The sequence below is a fragment of the Zalophus californianus genome, chromosome 15 (assembly GCF_009762305.2).
Source record: "Zalophus californianus isolate mZalCal1 chromosome 15, mZalCal1.pri.v2, whole genome shotgun sequence".
NCBI lineage: Eukaryota > Metazoa > Chordata > Mammalia > Carnivora > Otariidae > Zalophus > Zalophus californianus.
The window spans coordinates 47,183,221-47,207,254 of NC_045609.1; the positions used below are offsets into that span (position 1 = coordinate 47,183,221).

At 44.8% G+C, this 24,034-nt stretch overlaps 1 protein-coding gene across 4 annotated transcripts in view; it reads left to right on the forward strand.

Moving 5' to 3' along the window:
* WDFY4 (WDFY family member 4) overlaps nucleotides 1–24,034 on the forward strand; it is a 296,192-nt gene that overhangs the window by 88,682 nt on the left and 183,476 nt on the right. For 2 of the 4 annotated variants that reach the window (XM_027595872.2, XM_027595873.2), the window contains exons 20-28: nucleotides 1,706–1,937; nucleotides 3,165–3,310; nucleotides 4,346–4,457; nucleotides 5,190–5,380; nucleotides 11,168–11,320; nucleotides 17,592–17,665; nucleotides 19,919–20,080; nucleotides 20,687–20,778; nucleotides 22,464–22,563. In XM_027595872.2, coding sequence (XP_027451673.2) covers nucleotides 1,706–1,937; nucleotides 3,165–3,310; nucleotides 4,346–4,457; nucleotides 5,190–5,380; nucleotides 11,168–11,320; nucleotides 17,592–17,665; nucleotides 19,919–20,080; nucleotides 20,687–20,778; nucleotides 22,464–22,563 — 1,262 coding nt within the window. Of the gene's footprint in view, nucleotides 1–1,705; nucleotides 1,938–3,164; nucleotides 3,311–4,345; nucleotides 4,458–5,189; nucleotides 5,381–11,167; nucleotides 11,321–12,516; nucleotides 13,154–17,591; nucleotides 17,666–19,918; nucleotides 20,081–20,686; nucleotides 20,779–22,463; nucleotides 22,564–24,034 lie in introns of those variants that run through there. The other 2 variants (XM_035724227.1, XR_004819647.1) reach the window with 2 other exon arrangements.

Consider the following 24,034-nt stretch of genomic DNA (forward strand, 5'->3'; position numbering starts at 1 on the left):
AGTCAACAAAACCAAAAGACAATTGACAGAATGGGAGAAGATATTTGCAAATGACATATCAGATAAAGGGCTAGTATCCAAAATCTATAAAGAACTTAAACTCAACCATCCAAAGAACAAATAATCCAATCAAGAAACGGGCAGAAGACATGAACAGACGTTTTTCCAAAGAAGACATCCAAATGGCCAACAGACACATGAAAAAATGCTCAACATCGCTCGGCCTTAGATACTAGTCCTTTGATGTGTGATTTGCCAAAGAATTTCTCCTAGTCAGTAGCTTGTGTTCCATCTTCTTTCCCATAGGAGTTTGCAGAACAAAAGCTTTTATTTTGATGAAGTATAATTCATCAGATTTTCCTCTTATGACTCATGTTTTTGGTGTCAAGTCTAAGAACTCTTTGCCTGGCCCTAGATCCAGAAGATTTTCTTCTGTGTTTTTTTCTAAAAGTTTTCTAGATTTACATTTAAATTTGTTATCTCTTATGAGTTAACTTTTGTAGGAGGTATTAAGTTTAGGCTGAAGTTCATTTCTTTGCCCATGGATGTCCAGATGTTCCAGCAACATTTGTTGAAGAGGCTACCCTTCCTCCACTGAATTGCTTTTGAACTTTCATCAAAAATCAGTTGGGCACTTTTGTATGGATTTATTTCTAGATTCTATATTCTGTTCTACTGATCTATGTGACTATACCCCTACCAAGACCACACTATCTTAATTATTGTAGCTATGTAATAAGCTCTATCATAATATTGGTTAGAATGGCGCCTCCCACTTAATTCTTCTCTTTCAAAAAAGATAATCAAAATCACTCTTCTTTTTGAAAAAGAAGAATTAAGCTATTTGTTTAAGTTATTCTAGGGCTTGTACCTTCAAATATAAATTTTAGAATTAGCTTGTCTGTGTCTACAAAAGCCTGCTGACATTTTGCTAGGAACTGTATTAACCTATAGATCATTTTAGGGAGAAATAATATTTTTACTATGTTGAGTTTTCCTATCCAGGAATATGGTATGCCTCTCCATTTATATAGGTCTTCTTTGATTTCTTTCATTGTCATTTTTGAATATTTAGTATGTAGATTTCATACATTTTTTATTTAAATATTTCATTTTCTTTTGAGCAATTGTAAATGATAGTGTTTTTAATTTTAGTTTCTGCATGTTCATTATTAGCCTGTAGAATGTGATTGATTTTTGTATGTTGATCATATATCCTGTGACCTTGCTGAACTGTTATTAGTTCTAGGCATTTTTTTTTTTTTTTTTGTAGATTCTTTGGAATTTTCCACATGGACATGTCATCTGGAAATAGAGATAATTTTATTTCTTCCTTTCCATTTGGATATGTCTGTAATTATTTTAGTACATAAAACTTAATGGATGTGCAAATACTGGACATTTAGGTTCTCAGTGGAATGACTGGAATACAAAAGATAAACATTTTAGTGGCTCTTAATATTCCTCATCAAATTTGTTTCCAGAGGCACGGTGTCAGTTTTTCACTCCCACCAGCATTTTGTAAACTGTTTTCCTGCATTGTTTCTCAGCTTTGAGAGTGAGCTTTTTAATGTTTGTAGATAAAAAGAAGCTTTTACTTTTAGGGAATAAGGTATATAATTTTATATCCACGGGTGTTTATTTGATTAATTCTGAGGTTAAATCTCTCCCTTTCCCCCTACCTCCATCCTTTTAATTTCAACAGATGTTGTATATTCAGGCCTTACCAGGGCCTTTCCTTTCAATGGATCCATCTTCATTTGTGGATGTTTATGGATATATCGCTACCCCTCAAGTTTGGAAACAAAAGTCGTCATTAATATGGCGTCTTGGCCCTACATACCTCTTTGAAGAAGCCATCTCAGTGGACACTCTGGAAGTTATTAACAAACTTGGCCCAAGATACTGTGGTAACTTCCAAGCGGTGCATGCTCAAGGTATGGAGTGTTTTGATTTATAATGATCTCGCTGGTATTATTTTTTAAATGGACAGCCAGTTATTTATAGCATATTTATAAAGAATAAACTCAGCATAGGTTAGTCATTAGGGAAGACCTTTGTAATTGGATCATTATAAATTTACAACCCAACAGAATATGTCACAGAAAAGGAAATGACAATATCCTTTAGATTTCCACTCCAAAGCACATAATGGAGGAGAATGGGTAGGTAATACCATGAGCAAAGAAAGAGAGAAGAGAATGCGATAAATAAGTTACATTCCTTTTAATGAAGAAGCTTTTTAACTAAAGTATACTGCTGTCTTCAATTATTAAACAGGCAGACAAACACATCCACATTTCCATTATTGATTGCTGGCTGTTCAAGTAGGGAGTACTGTTCTCTGTGCTCTGTCAAGTCAAGGGGGTCAGCTCCCATCTGGGAAGAATGATGAATGAATTTATGTACAGAAGACTTGTGCATAGTGAAGGGCGATTGAGCACTGTAGAGTGTTTCTGTCTCCAGGCCCCATGTCTTCTTCAAGCTTCCATTTCCTCTGGCAGATGGCACTGGCCAGAGCCAGGCGATGAGGTAAAGTCTAGAGCCAAAATTTTGCCCACTGGCTATTCAGGCCATGCGGTTCCAGGAGCATGCATGGCTTTCCTTGACCCAGGGACCAGGGTGCTCTTTCCAAGCTCACCATGACATTTGGCTCGTTGAAAATCTTAGGGCTTTCAGCCCAGTCTCTCTCTCTCTTTTTTAATAAGTCAGCTTTCTTATCACTCAGCATTTTGGTTTTGGAGGGTGAGGTTATATCATCTCCTCGGTAGATGCTTCCAGCTTAGTGATTTCACACCTTGAATGCCTTTATTTTATAGTAGGGTTAATCCTGTGAGACTTATCCACAGTTTTCTGTTAAGTGTCAGAGAAGCACTGATAGGGGCAAGCATGTGGCATAAACATACAACATACAACATACAACACACAACACACAACACACAACATACAACATACAACATACAACACACAACATACAACATACAACATACAACACACAACACACAACATACAACATACAACATACAACATACAACATACAATATAACAACATAAGACAGTCTCTCAATGTAGCCTCGCCATATAGCCATAGCTATTTATTTTACTGAGCTTGTACTTTCTTTTCTGTAAAGAGAGTAGAGATGATCAAAGATGTGTTGTTTTAGGAGTGGACCCTGATATAGAAGTGACGGCCCTGGTTGCGGAGGAAAGGGTTTCCTTTGGCCTTCACCTAGCCAGCTCCTCCATCACCAGTGTTACAGACATCAGAAACACTTACAGTGAGGTGGACAGCCGCCTGATTGCCAAAGAGGTACGACTTTTGCCCTCACTTGTTGCCCCCTTTTGGAATCATGATCTCATAGCTTGCTTCAGCTTTCAGTGCTTAAGTGAACACCGATTCATGTTGGTGCATGTGGAGACAGATGCACACAGGCGTGCTGCCCATTTCATTTGTTAAAATAGCATATGCCTCTCCCCACCCATTAGCGTCCCCTGAGACTAAACCTTTTATTTATAATTGCTCAGAGGAGAAAGTAGGTGCTCTTTATTCTTCACTGGAGAACAGGAACAAATGGAGTTTGAAAAACGTTTGAGACACTGAAAACACTATTGAGCTTCTCTTTTCTGGATGCTACTGACCCCCCAACCCTGCAAAATGTTCTGTGAGTTGCCCTGTTTATTTTAAACAGCAAACTTGCAAAACAGCAAGCAGACATGTATGTAGATGAAGATGCCATTAGATGAAGTATTTCCTAATTCCTGCAGAGAGTGCTCTCTTGCTTAATGCTGATGAATTGGGGCCGATTTGTTTACATTTTCTCCCCTCTCACAGACAGAGGGCCATCTCCCTTTACTGAAGAGGCTCAGTAAACAAGGGATGAGGTCTTGCTGAGCACCACAGCTGTGCTTTACCCACAGAGTACCCCGGACTCCCATCTGCCTAGCCCTCTGAGACCAGTGACGCCAAGGCTTGCAGAGTCTAGACAACCTGGACTGGGAAGGGGGCAGCCTGGCTTTCGTGGCTCCGTTCCACCTCCACATGTCCTTGCGTCCACCTCACCCTCATTAGCTCTTCATTGTGACGTGTGGGACATCTGTGGCTCAACTGCGCCACCAGAGCTGTTCCCACATGACTGAGCCACAGCCTGGGTAGTGGGGCATGGGAAACCAAATTTTGGCTTCAGTCTCCCTGACATTGGTTCATTTATTATTTATTCACTGACTTTCTCTTACTGAGGGCCAACACTGGACCGGGACTTGGGGTGCCTGCCCTCCAGGACCTCATGAATAAAAGCTCTTCCCTTCCAGCATGTTTCTTTGGACTAATTGTTGCTCATTTCTCTAGATGAACATTTCATCCCGTGACAATGCCATGCCTGTGTTCTTGCTAAGAAATTGTGCTGGCCGCTTCTCGGGTCCTCTTCGAACCGTGGGAGCTGTGGCTGTGGGCCATTTAGGTAGGTCAGGCTTTGACCTTTTACTACTATTTGGGAAGATGGGCATGTGGCTGTCATTGCTTGTGTAGCCTGGACTTCTGAACGGCTATCCAGTGAGGGTGAGAGTTGGAGATTTAGTCCTGTTGGAGAGTTAGCCTTCCACGTTGCATAGAGGTCCGTTCACCTTGCCACATCTGGCAGTTGCTAGTGAACTCAGCTTAACCAGGCTGGCATCTATGCACAATGGAGCCTATCTAGTGGGCACGGTGGGGCCCTTTGACAGAGGCGATGGTTGTGGTTGTTTGGGTAAAAACAACAGCCGGTGACTGCTGCTTGTTGTGCCGTTGGGCAAGAGCAGAGCAGGAGGTTGGTGCAAGGTCCAGTCTCACAGGATCTAGAGAGCAGACAAGAGCCCGGGGTTGTCCGAGCCACCAGTGGCCCGAGGCTCAGAGAGCTTGTGGCTCGCCCAGCACTCCGGACGGAGATAGAGGCGGTGATCTGAAATCCTCTGGGCTGTTTCAGCCTTTTGGTGACCCAGGAAGAACGCAGGGCAGGATCTCTCAGTGAGCTAAGACTTTCAAACCTCCCACCCTTCCTCCCACTCCCAGCCTGTCCCAGATGCACAGGCCTCTCTACTGTGAGTGGACAGTGGCACTGGCACCTGCAGCTCTTTTGCCCGTGCGGGCTTCCAGGGGACTTGCCATTGCCCTGAACCCGCGATGTATTGATGGAATGCCCCTTTGTCCGGCACAGGCATAAGGGTGTTCCACTCCATCCCAGCAGCCAGCAGCCTGGACTTCATTGGCGGGCCAGCCATCCTCCTGGGCCTCATTTCCTTAGCGACAGATGACCACACTATGTATGCAGCTGTGAAAGTCTTGCACTCTGTCCTGACCAGCAATGTCATGTGTGATCGCCTGATGCAGCACATCTATGGGTACCAGGTAATCCCACCCTCCCATCCAAGCCTGTAACTCCCCAAGGGGCTATCATTACCTAGGAGCAGAGAAGAGCTTCACTGGCCCTAGGGAACTTTCCCTCCAGGGTAACCTCTGGAGAAGGGAAACTAACGGGGAAGGTTCTTAAAGCCAGTGTCACCACAGCACGGGGCCATGTGATGGCCAGGCAGAGAGGGACTTTGATCAGAATGGGGGTGCTCACCTGTATACCTGTAACTTTCACTGAATTCAGGAATCATTGGTGATCCACCTACTTTGCACCTAATGTGATAGCTAGGAGCCTAGGCAGAGGAACCAGGGTGCTGGGTTTGAATCTTGCCTCTTCCTCAAACTTGCTTTGTAACCTTGGATGAGTTACTTACCCTCTCTGCTTCAGTTTCCTTAATATCTCTATCTTAAGGAGATATTTGGTCAATATGAACTGAGTAAATAGATTCCATCCTCACCCACTATCTCACAACCTGTGTCATGGGGTTGTAGTGAGCACTAGATCATTTAATTCAAGTGGAGGGCTGAGCATTATATCTGCAAAATAAGGGCTCTGTAAGTGCCAGGCATCTCTAGTTCTTAATCTCCTATGTGTAAAATGGGTATAATAAAAGCACTTATTTTGTAGGGCTGTGATGATTAAGTGAGTTAATACATGCTGAGTGTTTAGAAGAGTGCCTGCTCAGAGTAACTGTGATTGTTAGTGCTGTTTACTATTTGCGAGGTCACATGAGACATGTTCACTGCCCTTGAGTACCTTCCTGCATGTCTGGAAGAAAATCATGAAGGACAGGACTAGTGTCAAAGTCTAGACAATGTCACTAGGGTACAAAGGCCGTGGTGGTTCCTTGGTACAATAGGAGCAAAGAGAATGCCTCCCTGTCTCTTTGGCCCCCAAGTCAGGGTCTGAGAAGAAGAAAGCTTCTCAGGTACATGCCCCCTCACCTAGACTGTGGCCACAGCTGGACAGTGGCCCATTCCTTCTGCTTCTCCCTCAAATCTCGTTGATACCCGTCACAGTTCTACATTATAGACCTGATGATACCTCTTTTCCTGTGCAAACCCTTCAAAGGCACCCAGTCACTGATATAATATCCCAAACTCCTTATACTGGATTCTAAAGACCTTTAAAAACTGGCCACCAGCCTGTCCTTCCAGCCCCATTTAGCCCCATTTCCTGTCCAGCCAATGCACCTTCCTCCCTGAACCCTGCATGGTCATGGATTGCTAACCGCATCATAGTACTTTGTGTACCTATGTCCTGGGCTTGGAGTACCATCTCCCTCTCTTCCCCAGGTCAAGCTCAAATGGCAAAGGGGATCTCTCTTCTAAGCCCTGAGCTGAGTGTGTGGCCATCTCTTGGCTGCCCTTGGCACCAGGCATGTGCCCATTCTCATTGCTCTTACCCGGTGCTGTAATTATGACTGCTCATCTCTGTGAGACTGTAATTGTCTAAAGGCCTGGGTGTTTCCTTATTCTTTGCCAGTATATTACTGAGACCAAACAGATACTTAGTAAATATTTTGGTAATAAGTGAATGGGTGTGTCTGGGTTTATATTAAAACTCAAGATTTGGGGCTTTGGGGATATTAAAAGTTTTCTTTGACCATGTTGTTAAAAGCAGCATTAATGGGATGTGTTCCACTTCAGCTCATACAGATCTGCTGTGACTAGGGATTTTCGCAATTATTGTGAGAATTTCCAAAAAGGTACATATAGCACTTCCTGCTCTCGTGGGTTTATCTAGAAGGATAAAATAAGACAAATACCAAAAAAATTAAAAAAAAATTAAAAAAACAACAAAAAAAGACAAATACCAAGATAATTTTAGTACACATTGAATGCAGTAAGTGTCTGAGGTTCTCTTCCAGAACTACCATGCTCTCTGTGACTTGAATGTTCTCCAGCTATCTTCCCAGAAACTCCGGTCTCGTGGAGATCTGGAACCCTCACTCACACTCACTGTGGCCTCCCCACCGCTAAGTGTAGGGCCTGGCGCATTGTGAATTCTCAGTGAGTGTTTTCTCTGCCTGAGCAGAGTGCCTTGAGAGAGATAATGTGCTACAGAGCTACAAAGGTGGCCAACATCACATGTAGGACCATGTTGCTTGAGTTTTTCAGGAAGAAAGAGATGGTAGAGACAAGGAGTGGCCCATGAATGGAATCTATTTACTCAGTTCATATTGACCAAGTACCTCCTAAGAGCTAGGTACTGCGCCAGGCAGTAGGGATATGGATGAGTCCCGATATGGGACTTGATCCCAGGACCCTGGGATCATGACCTGAGCTGAAGGCAAACACTTAGCCGATGGAGCCACCCAGGCATCCTGGGAGGGTTCTTTTTAAGATGAGAAATACTAGAGCATTTTTGTCGGTGGGAAGATGTGACGGGGGGGGAGAGAGAGAGAGAGAGAGAGAGAGAGAGAGATGGATGCAGCTAGGAGAGAAGAGCTGTCCCATGGAGCCATGTTCTCAAGAAGGTGAGTGGTGTGTTCCAGGGGCCACGTGGATGGAGACCCTACTTATGACAGGAAGGAGTGCAACCCAGGCATCAGTCGATCTGGTATGGAAAGATGAGAGCGTTCGTGTCTGATGGGTTCTGTCTTCTCAGCAGAGTGTGAAGTTGGTGGTGGAGGTGAAGGGAGGTTGGGGAGAGAGGAGAAGAGATGAAATCCTCATCTTTAGGATGAAGAAAACCAGCTTACTAGAAAAACAGAGTTGGATCACGAGGCCAAATGAGGACTGCTTTGGCATTTGACACTATTACTGCAAAGTGAAACCAGTCAGCCTGTATGTGTGATTTTTCTCAAGCAACTTTCAACCATCCTAATTATGTCTTGGTAGGGGACTGGGGAGTGGTCAGATTTCAGATATATCTAAGAAGTGACTGGAGCAGTCTGAAAAGATAGTATTCACTGATCACAACTGTCTTAGGCAGTTGGGCAGCTTTAACAGAATACCACAGACTGGGTGACTTACAAATAACAGAGAGCTATTTCTCACAGTTCTGGAGGCTGGGAAGTCCAAGATCAGAGTGCCAGCATGGTTGGGTTGGGTGAGGGCCCTCTTCTGGATTGCAGATGGCCAACTTCTCATTATATTCTCACATGACAGAGATCAGAGAGAGGGAGCAAGCTCTCTTGTGACTCTTACAAGGGCACTAATCCCACCATGAAGCTCCATCCTCATGACTCCCTCTAACCCTAACTACCTCCCACAGGACCCACCTCCAAATAACATTGCATTGGGGGATAGGGTTTCAACACATGAATTTTGGGAAGACACAAACATGCAGTCTATAGCAGCAAGCAAGACTTCCAAATAGCAGATTGGAGAGGATATCTGGGAAGACAGGGAGAATGGCTGGATGGTGTCAGATCCAAGCTTAGGGAATTGAGCTGTGGATAAGATGGGTGAGAACCCGGATGCCAGTAGATGGGTACGTAACCTGACTTTTGGGTGACTGAGGTCAACAGAGACATAAAGCTAGGTGGGATCCCTCTCATTAGTCTCTGAGATGGGTGTGGGACACTGGGATCACAGTGCCTCCATTATGGTATGGAAGTTTATATGTTGTTGCTTCCCTGAGCCTGACATAGCAGAAAGGCGCATCACGTGGCTGCAGCCTAAAGTGAGATGCTGGTGCAGCTGGGCTCGTGGGGATGTGGTGGCTTCCTGGTGACACAGCAACATTGATGGGATGGTTATAAATGCAGAATTTGGTAAAGGGGAATGAGAAAGAACACAAAGAAATGTAGGAGGATAAATGCCTAGTAGTGCAATTGCTGGGTCATATGGTAGCTCTATCTTCAACTTTTTGAGAAACCTCCATACTGTTTTCCAGAGTGGTTGCACCAGCTTGCATTACCACCAACAGTGTAAGAGGGTTCCCCTTTCTCCACATCCTCGCCATCATTTGTTGTTCCTGACTTTTTAGCCATTCTGACTGGTGTGAGGTGGTATCTCACTGTGGTTTTGATTTGTATTTCCCTGATGCCGAGTGATGTGGAGCATTTTCTCATGTGTCTGTTGGCCATTTGGATGTCTTCTTTGGAGAAATGCCTGTTCATGTTTTCTGCCCATTTCTTGACTGGATTTTTTGTTTTTTGGGTGTTGAGTTTGATAAGTTCTTTATAGATTTTGGATACTAGCCCTTTATCAGATAAGACATTTGTAAATATCTTCTCTCATTCTGTAGGCTGTCTCTTAGTTTTGTCAACTGTTTCATTTGCTGTGCAAAAGCTTTTTATCTTGTTAAGTTCTAACAGTTCATTTTTGCCTTTGTTTCCCTTGCCTTTGGAAACATGTCTAGCAAGAAGTTGCTGTGGCCGAGGTCAAAGAGGTTGCTGCTTGTGTTCTTCTCTAGGATTTTGATGGACTCCTGTCTCACATTAGGTCTTTCATCCATTTTGAGTTTATTTTTGTGTATGGTGTGAGAAAATGGTCCATTTTTATTCTTCTGCATGTGGCTGTCCAATTTTCTCAACATCATTTGTTGAAGAGACTTGTCTTTTTTTCTATTGGCTTCCTTCCATCTTTGTCAAAGATTAGTTGACCATAGAGTTGACGGTCCATTTCTGGGTTCTCTATTCTGTTCCACTGACCTATGTGTCTGTTTTTATGCCAGTACCATACTGTCTTGATGATTACAGCTTTGACATACTGCAAACAGGTTGAGAAACATAATGATTCGAAGGGGCACATGCATCCCAATGTTTATAGCAGCAGTGTCCACAATAGCCAAAATATGGAAAAAGCTCAGATGTCCACTAACAGATGAATGGAGAAAGAAGATGTGGTGTGTGTGTGTGTGTTTGTATGTATATATGTGTGTGTGTGTGTATTTTTTAAATGGAATATTACTCAGGCATCAAAAAGAATGAGATCTTACCATGTACAATGACATGGATGGAGTTAGAGAGTATTTTGCTGAGCAAAATAAGTCAGTAAGAGGAAGACAAATACCATATGATTTCACTCATATGCAGAATTTAAGAAACAGATGAACATAGGGGAAGGGAAGGAAAAATAAAATAAGATGAAAATTGAGAGGGAGGCAAACCATAGGCGACTCTTTTTTTTTTAAAGATTTTATTTATTTAGTTGACAGATAGAGAGAAAGCACAAGTAGACAGAGTGGCAGGCAGAGGGAGAGGGAGAAGCAGGCTCCCCGCTGAGCAGGGAGCCAGACGTGGGGCTCGATCCCAGGACCCTGGGATCATGACCTGAGCTGAAGGGAGCCGCTTAACCAACTGAGCCACCCAGGAGCCCCCATAAGAGACTCTTAACTCTAGGAAACAAACTGAGGGCTGCTGGAGGCAAGGTAGGGGGGATGGGGTAACTGGGTGATGGGCATTAAGGAGGGCACTTGATGTAATGAGCACTGGGTGTTATATGCAACTGATGAATCACTAAACTCTACCTCTGAAACTAAAAAAAAAAAAAAAAAAAAAACAAAAAAGAAAGAAATGTAGGAGGAAACCAAGAGAGAGTGGCATTCTGGAAACACAGGGGGAGATTTTCAGGAAGAAGCAGGGGCTCCCTAGTGAGAGGTCAAGTCACACAAGTACACAAGTACAGAAAAGTGGACACTGGTGGGAAGCAGCCACAGAAGTTGGTATGTGGTTTTCCACTGAGAATAGGGGAATGAAGGAGGTAGCACCAGAGAGCAGAGGGCTTGCAGGCTGGGCTGACAACAGGTGCTGGTGGGCACAAGCAGGTGAAGGAGAAAGAGTTCTAATGATGCATTCACGAGGAAATTGCTCTGTGTTTTAACTTTTTCAGATAATGGCTTTTCTCCTGAGGAAAAAGACCTCTCTCCTAAACCATCGAATTTTTCAGCTCATCCTCTCGATTGCTGGCACTGCAGAACTAGGCTTCGGGTCATCTGCTGTCACCAACGTTGGCGTCTTTCAACACATCCTCTGCAATTTTGAGGTAAACTGGAGACTGGACATTAGCCCCGAAGGAGTGGGTGTGTGTGATGGTAAAGAACATCGGGAGCTTCCTCTAAACTCAGCAGGCCAGCTTCCTCAGTAGTCATGAGGGTGGTGAGAGGGAAAACCTCAAAGGCTTTGGAGCCCAGAGGCCTGGGTTTGTAATTAATAAGAGACCATCAATGGGCTGTGTGGCCTTGGGCAAGTCTCTTGATTTCTCTGAGTTCTAGTCTTCTTGTGTGTGAAATGAGAAGCATCACCTCTCCCTCACAGGCCGGGGTCAAACCAGATAGTATCTGGGAACGGATTCTAAAACTGTAGGGTACCATATATATATATGGGCTTAAAGATATATATACCCCAATTCCTTTAGATGGTGCTTTGCTGTTGACAAATACTTCTTGAAAGTGCTGACTGAGAGACCCTGAGGGCAGGCCTGAGCCTAAGTAAGGGGTACTGCACAGAACTTCGGGTGGATTGCTCTAGTCACAAAGCACCATTTCCAGAGTGCCCATGGGGTCAGGCACTGGCCATGTCCTGTCTGCTGATAACCAGGATCCAGCCTCTTGACACAGCTGCCTGGGCCCAGGACATGACCAAGGTGACACTACAATGTGCTAGACATCACGGCGAGACAGGCACAGGCATCAGGGGAGTGGGGTGAGAGCACAGTCCGTTCAGGTTTGCAGATCAGGGACTCTGGGGCTGAGTTGGGCAGAATGCATTCAGTGGGGGAACATTCCAGGTGGAGTGTACGCCATTTGCACACAGGAGGGATGGGAACAACCATGGGGATTTGAGAGCAAGTGGCTTGGAGGGTGCCTGCAGGGCTGTTTGTTGCAGGGAGAGGTGAGGCTGGACGGGGAGGAAGTTGAGACAGGTGGGAGATGCTAGGCTGCATGACAGGACGTGTGCTTTAGCCAGTTCTAGAAGGATTTAAAAAATGGATTTTCTTAATTTAAAAAATGATACATGCTTATTATAGAATATTTAACTTTTAAATATTTAAAGTTACAGAAAAGTTGACCATTGTCAACTTTTAAGGCATTGCTTTTTGGTACTTTCTATGCATAATATACATATTTTTATATCATAGTCATGATCATAGTGTAGATATATTTTAAGTCCTGCCTTTTCTCACATAACAGACATTAAAAATACTTATTATGGACTCTTCTTTTTTCTTTTTTGGTTAAGATACTTTTAATGAAAGGGAAAAGACACTTGTCTGCTCCTCACATCTGACTATGTTAGGAAGCTCTGGAGCCTATGCCTTTGGAAGAGAAACCATCGGCCAAGCAAGTCACTAGCACAACCCTTACTCTCTCCTCAGAACTCCAGTTCCAAATTCTCCTGTGTTAAGAGTAAATACTACATCTCATTACAAGATGGAGAGACAGGGAGAAACCCCCCCTAGAGCTCATCTCCCAAAGTCTGGGACTCTAAGAACCAGACAGTGGCAAAGACACAGCCCTGGTCCATGGAAAGGCAAAATGGGGAGGAAAAGGGCTTGAGAAAGGAAGATGAGAAACACACAAGGGGCCAGGGAATAAAGGAGGGAGGTATTTAAAACTAGAAACACATGAGTGCTAGGAAAGCCCTTATGACCTGTGCTGTATTGCTCCACACCAAGTCACTGTTCGTCCAGAAGTGCATTCGTGAGACCCGTCCAATCAAGAATTCAAGGTCCCCTCCATCACATCATGCCCTTTCTTAATCTCATAGTCTCCCAGCAAGCAATACTCTTCAACTCTCCATCACTACTCCTTCAATGACCCTCACTAATAATGCTTGTTAAATAAAGATCTGAACTTCACATTTAAAAACATTTATTATGGGCTTTTACAAGATTTGTTATGAATCAGAATAATATCTGTCTTATAGCAAGTTCCTGGTTTCTTCACCATTCTCCTGTTGTCAAAGTCTTAGATTTTCCCCCATATTGTTGTTTTGAATAAATGTTGTTTTGTTGTTCTGTGCATACATTTCCCCTGCTTTAAAAACTATTTCCTTTGAATAAATGATCAATGTTGAATTATTAGGTTAAAGGCTTTATGGATAAGTTTTAGGTTATTGCTAAGTTTTGCGAAACTCCTGATACCTAAGCATGTTAAGAAAAGAATGACATGTTAGAATTTTATTTTACGCCTATTACTCTGGTGGCAGGAGCCCAAGGCAAGGGAGAATGGGTTGTGAGATTGCTCGAGAAATCCAGATAGAAGATTTTGAAGCCTGAATTTTGACAAAGACAGTGGGATAAAGAGGATTAATGAAGCTCATCATTCAAATTAGGAGTGATTTCGAACTGAATGAAAGGAACACACTGTATAACACTGCGTATAACAAAGCACTGTGGGGGGGGCGGTGTGCTGGTGAAAGCTAGAATTAGAGGAAAGTTTATAGTCATCAGTGTATATATATTAGAAAAAAGAACATTTAAAATTAATGAACAGAACCTTTAGATCAAGAAGTTAGAATGAACAAACAAAAATGGAAACATAAAAACCCCAAACAAACAAACAAAAAACAAACAAAAACAAAATTCAGAGAAAGAAGGAGGGAAAAAGAGGTGAGAACATTACTTAAGAAGGAAAGAAACAAACATAGAAAGGGTCACCGAGGCCAATAACTAGTTCTCATAACACAGACAGACCTGTTGAGATTGGCTAAGGGGGAAAGAAAACAAACAGGAGGCACAACTAAATAATATTAGGAAGGAAAGGGAAGAATAACCACAGAGGAATGAGCAATTAGAAAGGCAACAAGAAAATAGGATCAGCAACTTGGTGCCGATAAATGTGAACACAGCTCATTTGAACAATCTCTAAGAAAATTTGTTTCCAAAATTCACTCAAAAAGAAATAAAAACTCAAATGGTCCCATAAGCATCAAATAACAGAATCACAGGTTTAAAATCTTACAAACAACATCCATAAGGCAAGTCCAGGCCCAGGGTGTCTGTAGGGAAGTTCTGCCAGTCAGGAAATCAGCCATTCCAGCCTTATCAACTCTTCCAGGAAACTGGAGAGTGCTCCCAGCTTATTTTATGAGCCAATCTTGATTGCAGAACCAAAAAAGGACAGTATGGGAAATGAAAAAGTACAGGCCAATCTTATTTATAAATATAGCTCCAAAAATCCTAAATAAAATATTAGCTAATTGAACCAGGCCCTGGATCTGGGTCTGAAGATATGGATGAGAGGGTTATGCCGGAAGCGAGCCAGGTGTGGAATGTAGGCTCCTAGTGCACAAGAGGAAAGGAGACATGCGTAAATGACCTCACTACACTGATAAACAGGACAGCATGCCTTGGCTGCACACCTGTACCTTCCAAAATGCTGTGGCTGAGTTCAGGCAGCTTGGCTCCAAAGCATGTCCACCAGCAGCCTGGCCCAGAAATTACCCACAGAGGAACCCACCACCCTCCTACTGCCTGCTCCTGGAACGACCATGGGTACCGCCCCACCCCTCCCTGAGTAAACTTTTAGGTAAGCTGGTGCTTTTAAAGCTGGAGTTAAGAAAACAAGCAACCCATAAAAACTGGAAGCTAAAAAAAACCAAGTAAAACAAAATGAAATGAAATGAAATAAAAGATTAGGAGGACAAAATTTCAAAAAGAAGAGAACTTTTCCAAATGTCTGCCTCTATCAAGTAAAGTAAGGGCAAGGATGTGTTCAGTTGTAGATTTTGTAATTTGTAGGACTGTGTAAAATTTGGAAGTCACTTGGAGGTCAACTGAAGGTCACTGACAGGCCTAGGAAAACATAAGTAATGGAGTCAGAAGTGAGGTGGAGGGAGGAGGATGGAGTCAAGCCAGTCAGTGGGCTTTTGAAGAAGAAAAAAAGAGAAGAAAATAGAAGGGAGGAAGTTTCAAGACTTAAGGGACCTGAGTCTGGCTTTAGGCTGAGGAGGAGGAAGCAACAGAAAAGGATGGTTAAAAATACCAGTGGGAAAATCACTGTTGATGGGACAAGTCCTTCCCACTATCAAGAGGGAAAGTTTAGAGATAAAAGAGTGGGTTACAAGAGAAAAGGTGGATTCCATGCATGATAATTGGGACAGACAGTTTAAAGGGAGGAGGGAGACAGGAAGCTGAGAAGCAGGGGAGGGGCAGGAGGTTGAGAAGCAGAGAGAGACAGGAAGTTGAGAAGCAAGGGAGAGACAGGAAGTTGAGAAGCAGGGGAGAGACAGGAAGTTGAGAAGCAGGGGAGAGACAGGAAGTTGAGAAGTAGGGAGAGACAGGAAGTTGAGAAGCAGGGGAGAGACAGGAAGTTGAGAAGCAGGAGAAAGGCAGGAGGTTGAGGCTTTGGGTTCCTTGAAGAAGGGATAGGCCAGCCCATTCTGAGAGGGAGGTGGTTCCAGGGGTGGGGAGAAGGCAAAATCTGACGTATTATCCATTTGATATTTAAAGAAATCTAATCCAGACATCTCAATGCAGTTCTCAGTACAGAGGTTATGTGACACAGGATAATAACCAAAAGATTCAATTATCCGCGTTTCCCAAAATTCAGATACTTGGTATTATGTAATTTCTAAAGAGCTAGGCAGCCTCCAATGTGGTGTGGCAGCTTTTTATTGTTCTAGTGCTCTGGAAAGGAAACGGGAATATGCTTCTGTGGGAAAGGTAAGGGCTCACGGGCACACAAGATTGGTTGGTCCAATCTTACTATCTCAGTTCTCCCGGCACTGAGTCGGACAAAGCATTTGCTCAATGTCTGACTTCATGAATGAACATTCCAAGTGTGCAGGCTCTTGGACTTCTACAGACTTGCATGTTGGGGTGCCATGCCTACCTACCCCCATCCCTACTGGGGCCACATCAGCCCACACCAGCTGTCCCAAATGGCAGCTGCCCTCTTCTGTGTATGCCAGGCAGTGGCTGTGCAAACAGGAGCTGGAAATCTGTTAGTGTGCTTCTGGCTTAAGAGCAATTCACTTATCCACTTATTTTACCTTGATTTACTTTGCATTCACTCTTTTAAAAAACTTGATGGGTCCTTATTAAGTGTTCTCTATGTGGCATGTGTGGGGACTAGTCAGAGGGGTGGTCTCTACCTTCACGGGCCTCCTCAGAAACTTGAGTCCTTTGAGGCTCCTTTGCTTTTACTCTGAAGTGAGAGGATGGGGCCACGGTCACCCACTTGATTCAAGGGAGGTCGATTATTGACCCTATGGGTCATCGTCTGCAGGAGATGCCTGTGGGGAGCGCAGTGAGGAGACAAGAGGATGGGCTCGATGGTCAGACAGACCAGGCTTTGAAGCTGGGCTCTGCCAGTTAGAAACCGTGGGGCGCCAGGCAAGTTTCTGAGTCTCTCTGAGCTTCACTCTTCTTAGCTACTACATGCAGATAATGATACCGTTTTAGGACTTTGCAGGGCACTTCTTGCCTCTAGAAAATGGTCTCATTTATATAAGTGTGAGCTCTTTTAGCTGCTCCCTGAATGCACTCTTACAATCGCACATCAGAACCTTCTCCATTCTGGGCCCTAGGAAATGTCAGTATTTGCAAGTAAGAAATAGTAGAGCTCTCTAAAGGGGAACAGACAGGAGACCTGAAGGCACGCCATCCACTTTGCCCCAACAGGACAGTTAGCAGCTGCGTTTTGTCTACTGTGAATGAAAACAACCTGAGTGATGAAGTTCACTCTTGGAATCTGAGTGCATTCCCTTCGGTGTGCAGCTCGCAGTGCGGCCGGGTGGGAGGGGAGGGGGCTGTGCTGCACGTTTCCCGGAGGAGGGAACTGAAGAAAGTGATGTGTGCACAAGTTGGGTGCGTGGTCGCGGTAGCATCAAACCAGACAGGCAAGACTCAGCTTCTCATTCCAGTCCTAACACTTGCTGGTGGTGAGTGGGACCTGTCCCTCAACTGGTCTGTCTCAGCCTCTGTTTCCTCATCTCTCACTTGGGAAGACTGGCACTTGCCTTCCAGGCTCCAGTGAGGATGAGCTGCATTTGGTGTGTGGCTATAGGGGCTACAGGGCTGAGGGCCAGACACAGGTTACGGCGGGTGTCCTTGGTTCCAATCTCGACTCCCACGGAAGCACTGGGCAGCAGCAGAGATGGGGAAGAGAGGAATGGTGTCCGAGCTTCCCCCCGGGAAAGGCAGCCTCTAAGTTCTAGGTGTTGGGAGAGCTGGTCTGATTCCTGAGCTGCTAAATGGTGTTAGTGATTTCAAGCGTAAGGAGAGCACGTTCAGCCCTGTAACTGCTCACACCGCATGGAGTCCCTTCTTCACACACGTCTTGGTTTCACTCTGTGCTTGTTATCTCCAGCTCTGGATGAATACAGCGGACAACCTGGAGCACTCCCTCTTTTCCCACCTTGTGGAAATCCTTCGATCACCAAGGTAGGACGGGCTTTGGCAGGGTGGGGGCTAGAACTAATGGCTTCATACCAAGAAGGGGAACCGAGGGGGTGGGACAGGAAGTGGCTCAGCAACCACGGCCTTCTCCCATTTCCAGAGCGCTGCGTTCCCAGGTGGCAGTACGTCTGTCTCAGTCCATGTGGGCTGCTGTAACAAAATATGATAGACAGGGTGGCATATAAACAGCAGAAGTTTATTTCTTACAGTTCTAGGGGCTGGAAGTCCAACATCAAGGCCCCGGCAGATTCGGTGTCTGGTGAGGGTCCTGCTTCCTGGTTTAGAGCAGTCTTCTCCCTATAATGTCACCTGGTGGGAGGGGTGAGGGCTCGCTGGCATCTCTTTTATAAAGGCAGTAATCCCATCATGAGGGCCCCATTCTCATGACCTGTTTACCTCCCAAAGACCACACCTCCGAATACTGTCGCACTGACGGTTAGGTTTTAACGTATGAATTTTGGGGGGACATATTCAGTCTGAGGCCGTGTCCTTCCCAGTGGCTCACATATGTGGGGCAAGTCTCTCCCCTGGTGGATTTGGACCCCAGGAGGGGACTCTCCAGCTCTGCAGCTAGCACCCTCTCAGGGGCTCCGCAAACGAAAACACTTCTCTATGTCCCATTTGCCCCTCAACCCACTTACCCTCTAAGTGACTTCTCCAAGTCACTTTTTAAATTGTTCAGGGCTCTTTTGGTTGCAAGTGGTAGAAATACAATTCAAACCAACTTAGGGAAGGAAGGAAGGGAGGGAAAAAGGAAGGGAGGAGGGAGGGCAAAAGGAAGGTTGAGAAAGGGGATTTTATTGGCTCATACATTGGAATGGGGCAGATTTTCCCACGTGCCTGGGTGGCGCTCACACTGCTTCGTCTTAGACCTGTCACCCATCTTGTCCACGCTTTCTTCTGTGCTGGCTTCATGTGGGCAGACGGCAAGATGGCCTCCGTGCAGCTCCTCAGAGCATATCCTCGGCCAGCACAGGCAACACAGAGGGCTTCTTTTTTCCTCCTTAGTCTCAGCAATAGGATGGAGTCTCACTGGGCCATCTTGGGTCATGTGGCATGACTTCACTTCTGGAAAGGGTAGAGGGGAGTTAGAACGTGGTAGGCCCCCAAAGAAAACCAGGGACTGGGATCAGAATAAGGGAAAAGGGAGGCAGGAAAGCCACCATAGCAATCCATCTCCTTCCTCACCTGTCAGGCTGGTCACCCCCACATCCACCTGCCTCCTCATGGAGGTCTGTTTCAACTTATCATTAGCACCTTTGATGTTTTGGAATATATTTGTGAGCATCTTTTCATTCAGTCACTCCCTGGGTGTCTATTACAAACCCATTCCATTTCATACCCAGTTCTTAGTGCTGGAAGTTCAAGAAGAAAAGGCCAGTCCTGTGGAGAAGGAATACAGACAAACAGGCCTCTTAGTGCTGTGACAAGAAAGAGGGCAAAACACACTGGGAGCTTGTAGGCGGATGAGCGCACATCTTCCCTGTTAGGCCAATGGATACAAACCACACACAGAACTGGGCTGGTTCTGCCTCTGTGTCTATCAGGGATGTGGAGTTTGGCAGAATTTATCCTATTAGTACTGACAGGACAGCTCAAGAAGGAGCAAGCCACCCCAATTCACCCTCCTTCATCTTCCTTTTTTTCTTTCCCACTTTCTTTCTGTACTTATTTCTAAAAGATGGACACTTATCTTTGGCGGGGGAGGGGGTGGAGAATTTACTGGAAATTGAATTTGTGATTATCCTAAGAAGGAGGATGTGGATGCTTGAATTCTGTCTTTTTCCCCTTTGACTCTCAGTGGCGTGTTCATCCACTTTGTGGTTTGGGGCGGGCAGGAAGAGTACACACCCAGACAGACTCACCAAGGGCCCCGCGCTCCTGGCTGTTGGGAAGTGCTCCGTGGTCACACGCGAGTCTGCTGTCTTTGTTCTGAGTTTTCTGAGACCGGCATTAGTTTTCCCCGAGGCTTAGAATTTAAAAGTCAATAACTGGGGGTTGTCTTTGAAGGCAGTTTCCGGGGGTGGAAGGGCATGGGAGGCTCATCCCTGAGCAACTCTGGCACTTGGCAGACACATATTCAATGGGTGTCTGATAGTATTTTGATGAGTTGCCAAGAGAGCTTTGGAGTCGGAGGGCCACAGAGCAAGCCCAGTCTAGGAAACCTTTTTAGCAGAAACACAGCAAATTTGGTTCATTCCAGTAAAAGCTTTTACTGCCTCTCTCCTGGGCTCACAGGGAAGGACCCAGGAATGCTGAAGTTGCTCACCAGGCACAGCTTATACCCAAGCTCGTCTTCCTCTTCAATGAGCCGGGCCTCACCTTCTCCAAGATCCCCACCATCATTGCCATCCTGGGCTGTCAGCTGAGGGGCCACTTCAGCATCCAGGACTTGCTCAGGTACTGTGCCAGGCTTCCCAGGGGGATGGGCAGAGCCTTGGGACTATTTCACAAGAGAATATACGCCCCAGTTCTCTCCTGACCACACTCGACCCAGCAACATTACCCTTCAATGCAGTGACAGATTCCATTTCCTTGGAACCTTCTAGAGGTTCTGTTCAGGGCGGAGAGTTGAGAAAAGGGGTGGGTCTGCTAGACCCCCAGCAGGGCTATGTGCTCACTGCTCCCTGGTGCTCAGACACACTCATTATGCCAAGAATTCGAGAATTTCCATGAGCACAGTCATCCTCATCAGCCATTGACTCAATAGGTCTGCTTTTTGCAGACTTCCCAAAGGAGGGTCCCAGGTGGCATGGTATTTAGCCTTTTCCATCCTCATTGATATCTGTTCTGTTGATCTGGCAGAGCCAGAGCTAACTGCTCTGATGAATCTGGACAGATTTTAGAAGTCCTTGGAAACATTGCATTGATCACAGAATAACATGATTCGTCTCAAACCCTCCCTTGAAGCTGATTTGGGTGGATCTATGTACAAAACCTTTATACGTGTTGAGCAAACATGGGTTGAGCCCACCACTGAATGTATCCTTCTCTCTCTGCATTAAGAATCGGGCTATTTGTTGTGTACACCCTCAAGCCTTCTTCGGTGAACGAGAGGCAGATCTGCGTGGATGGGGACCTGGACTCCTCAGTGGCTGGTGAGAAGACCTTTCAGACACCAATCTGAAGGCAGCAGGATGAGCCTTATGGAACCCCTGAGAGCCACCTGTCATGGGGCCATTTTGTAGAGGGAAGGGCTGAGGCAAAGGAAGGGGAAGGTACCCACAATTGAGCAGTTGTTCCCAAGTACTGGCTTGTGAGGTCATAGTTTTTATGAGTAGGGTTGCGATCAGATCAAATTATTCTTTCTTCACAACCTGGAATGGCTTCCAAGACCTCCAGGATAAAACTCAGTTCCCTATAGGCCAACAGGTGGAATCCTTCATGATCCAGTTCCTGCCTACCTTCCTGGTTGAATCTCTCCTACCCTTGCTCCCCTGATGAGCCCCAGCTTCAGCACTCTGAAGCACCTCCACATCCTAGTGTGTGATGCTCTGCCCTTCAGCCATGCTTTGCACGTGCTGTTCCCTTGGCAGAAATGCCTCCCTGGTCCCACCCCACTTCCTGCTTCACCCACTGGAGGCAGAAATGCCTCCCCAGGCCCACCAAGCCAGTTAAGTCACCTCCTCTGCTTCTAAAACCCTTGGACTTACTCTAATGCACAGGTTTGTGATTTGTTTCTTTGAGTTTCTCTCCTCCCAACCAGATGCCGAACAAGAGCTCTGTCATGTTCCTTCTGCTAGGGCACGTGTGAAGGGAACCATTACTCACCACTTTGTCCTGGGCCCTCCAGATCTGATGGGAGCCTCTAGTCACCTGTGGCCACTTAAATTTAAATTTTAATTGATAGAAGTTAAATACAATTAAAAGTTCAATTCCTTAGTCACACTAGTGACATTCCAAGTACTCACTAATAACATGAGGCTAGTGGTTACTGCATCAGACAGGGGAGATATAAAACATTCTTTTTATTGCAAAAGATTCTATTGGACAGTGTTACTCAAACTAGAAAAATCATCCTTAGGTCAAACCTGAATGAATAGTAGAAATTACTATTCCCATTTTGCAGACAAGAAAACAGAGTCTCAGAGAGATTAAGACCTTTGGGGCCAGAATCCAAGTAGAGAGAAATCTGACCCCACTTCTCCAAGCTGCCTCATCAGTCCTATTTCTGCAGCATGGTTTGTGTGCCCTGAATTGCTTGTAAAATAACTGGCTAACCAAGGGAATGAATGAATGAATGGATAATGGGACAAAAGTAAGCTTATTTAGTCACCCCCCCTTCTTATATGGACTTCATTCTGAACTCTGCAATTCAAGCTCTGTTTTTAGTGTGACATCGGCATGCTGAAGGCCTAGCCTGGAAGCACATTGAGAACAGGAATTAAGATCGAGTACTAAAAATCTCCACCACTCTGTTCCCAGTGCCTCCCATAATTCCCAGCATGTAGTAGGTGGTCAAGAAATGTTGCAGCCTATGATAATGGAAAAAAACATTCTTCTACTGGAAGATAAATTTGACCTTATTTTTAGGATTTTTTTTGGGGGGGGTGATGGGAAGCATCAAAAAAATCTCCGGTTAAACGGAACTTTAGGAACATTTCCTGAAATTCTTTTTAAGCATTGCATAGAAGTCTAGACTCGAATGCCAAAATTTCGAGTCTCATCCATGCCTAAATTCCTGAGTGAACTAAGCATTTGGTGAATACAATTGCTTACTGCAGCAAATATTATGTCTCTTTACATCCGTTTTCTCTCAAATCTGAATTTCCCTTTTTTGTAGCTGGAAGCCAAACATCTGGAAAGACAATCTGGCTCAGAAACCAGTTGCTGGAGATGCTGTTCAGCGTAATATCTTCCTCCCAACTTCATCTGTCCTCTGAGTAAGTAGCTCCAGGAAGAGCGATTTGGCATGAGGTTGCCTCATACAGGGTGCAGTATTAAAACCTTTTCTTGATGAAAAGTTTAGCATCTCCAAGTCGGTTTTCTGCAGTGTGTTTCCTGTACCAGTCAGAAAGAAAATTATATTCTCTCCACCCAATAAAGCAGACCTTGCCCTAAGATATTCTGATGCAAATGTGCAATGGGCATGAGTAACTCAGAACAGATTTGGTATAATTACAATAAGCTCCTTTTGTCACCATTGCTATAGTGTAATTGTTATTGTTTTGGCAGTTGTGACAATTACTGATTTTGATGTCCTGTACTTGGCAGACAATAGAATGGAGAAATGGTTAGCCTAAATAACATCTATCAAGGAAAAGGCTTGCCAAATTCTTCTGCTATTTACTGTCAGTTTTTTAGTTACTTTTCCAAGTTGGAAAAGGAAGTATCTGCCTTCAATTAACTTTAAAACAATGTGTAACCCCAAAATTGCATTAACGCTCTCCCCTTGACTGCCTGCTTTATGTCCAACTCTGGAGTCATTCATTCAACAACTGTTTCTTGAGCAACTACTGTGTGCCAGACACCGTTTCTCACTCCGAGAATGCAGTGCGAGGAAGTCAGTCTAGATACTTGCTCCTGCTGAGTTGCCATTTTCGTGTGTATGTGTGTTTGGGGGACAGAGGAATGGGGTAGGGAGTCACCCTTCAGTAAAACAGCCTTGCAAACAGAGGAATGGGGTAGGGAGTCACTCTTCAGTAAAACAGACTTTAAAGCCTAGTGCTTTAAAAGTCTGCATTCCTAGAATCTAAGCACGGTAGAACTGGAAGATGCCCTGGAGATGAGCTAGTCCAACTCTTTCCTTGTTCCTCTTTTTGAATGAGAATATAGTGTAGTGCTTAAGCACTGGGGCTCTGATCTCTGGACCTCCTGGGTTCAAAGCCCAGCTCTGCTTCCAGAGCCTTGGGGAGGTTAGTTAAGCCTTCTATGCCTTCTTCTGCTTATCTATCTGAGGATAAAATTAGTGCCTGCTAAAGATGGAAGTTAATATGTGGGTAGCCCTAAGCACAGTGTCTGGGATACCGTAAGTACTTCATAAGCTAAGTGCTGTCATCATCATCATCTCACCATCACTGCCATCATCGTCATCATCATCATCACCACCACCACCATCACCATCACCATCATTATCATCACTACCACCATCATCATCATCGCCATCACCATCATTATCATCATCATTACCACCACCATCATCACCATCACCGTCATTATCACCACTACCATCATCACCATCACCATCATTATCATCATCATTACCACCACCATCATCACCATCACCATTATGATCATCATCACTACCACCATCATCATCATCACCATGACCATCATTATCATCATCACTACAACTGTCATCATCATCATCACCGTCACCATCATTATCATCATCACTACCACCATCATCATCAT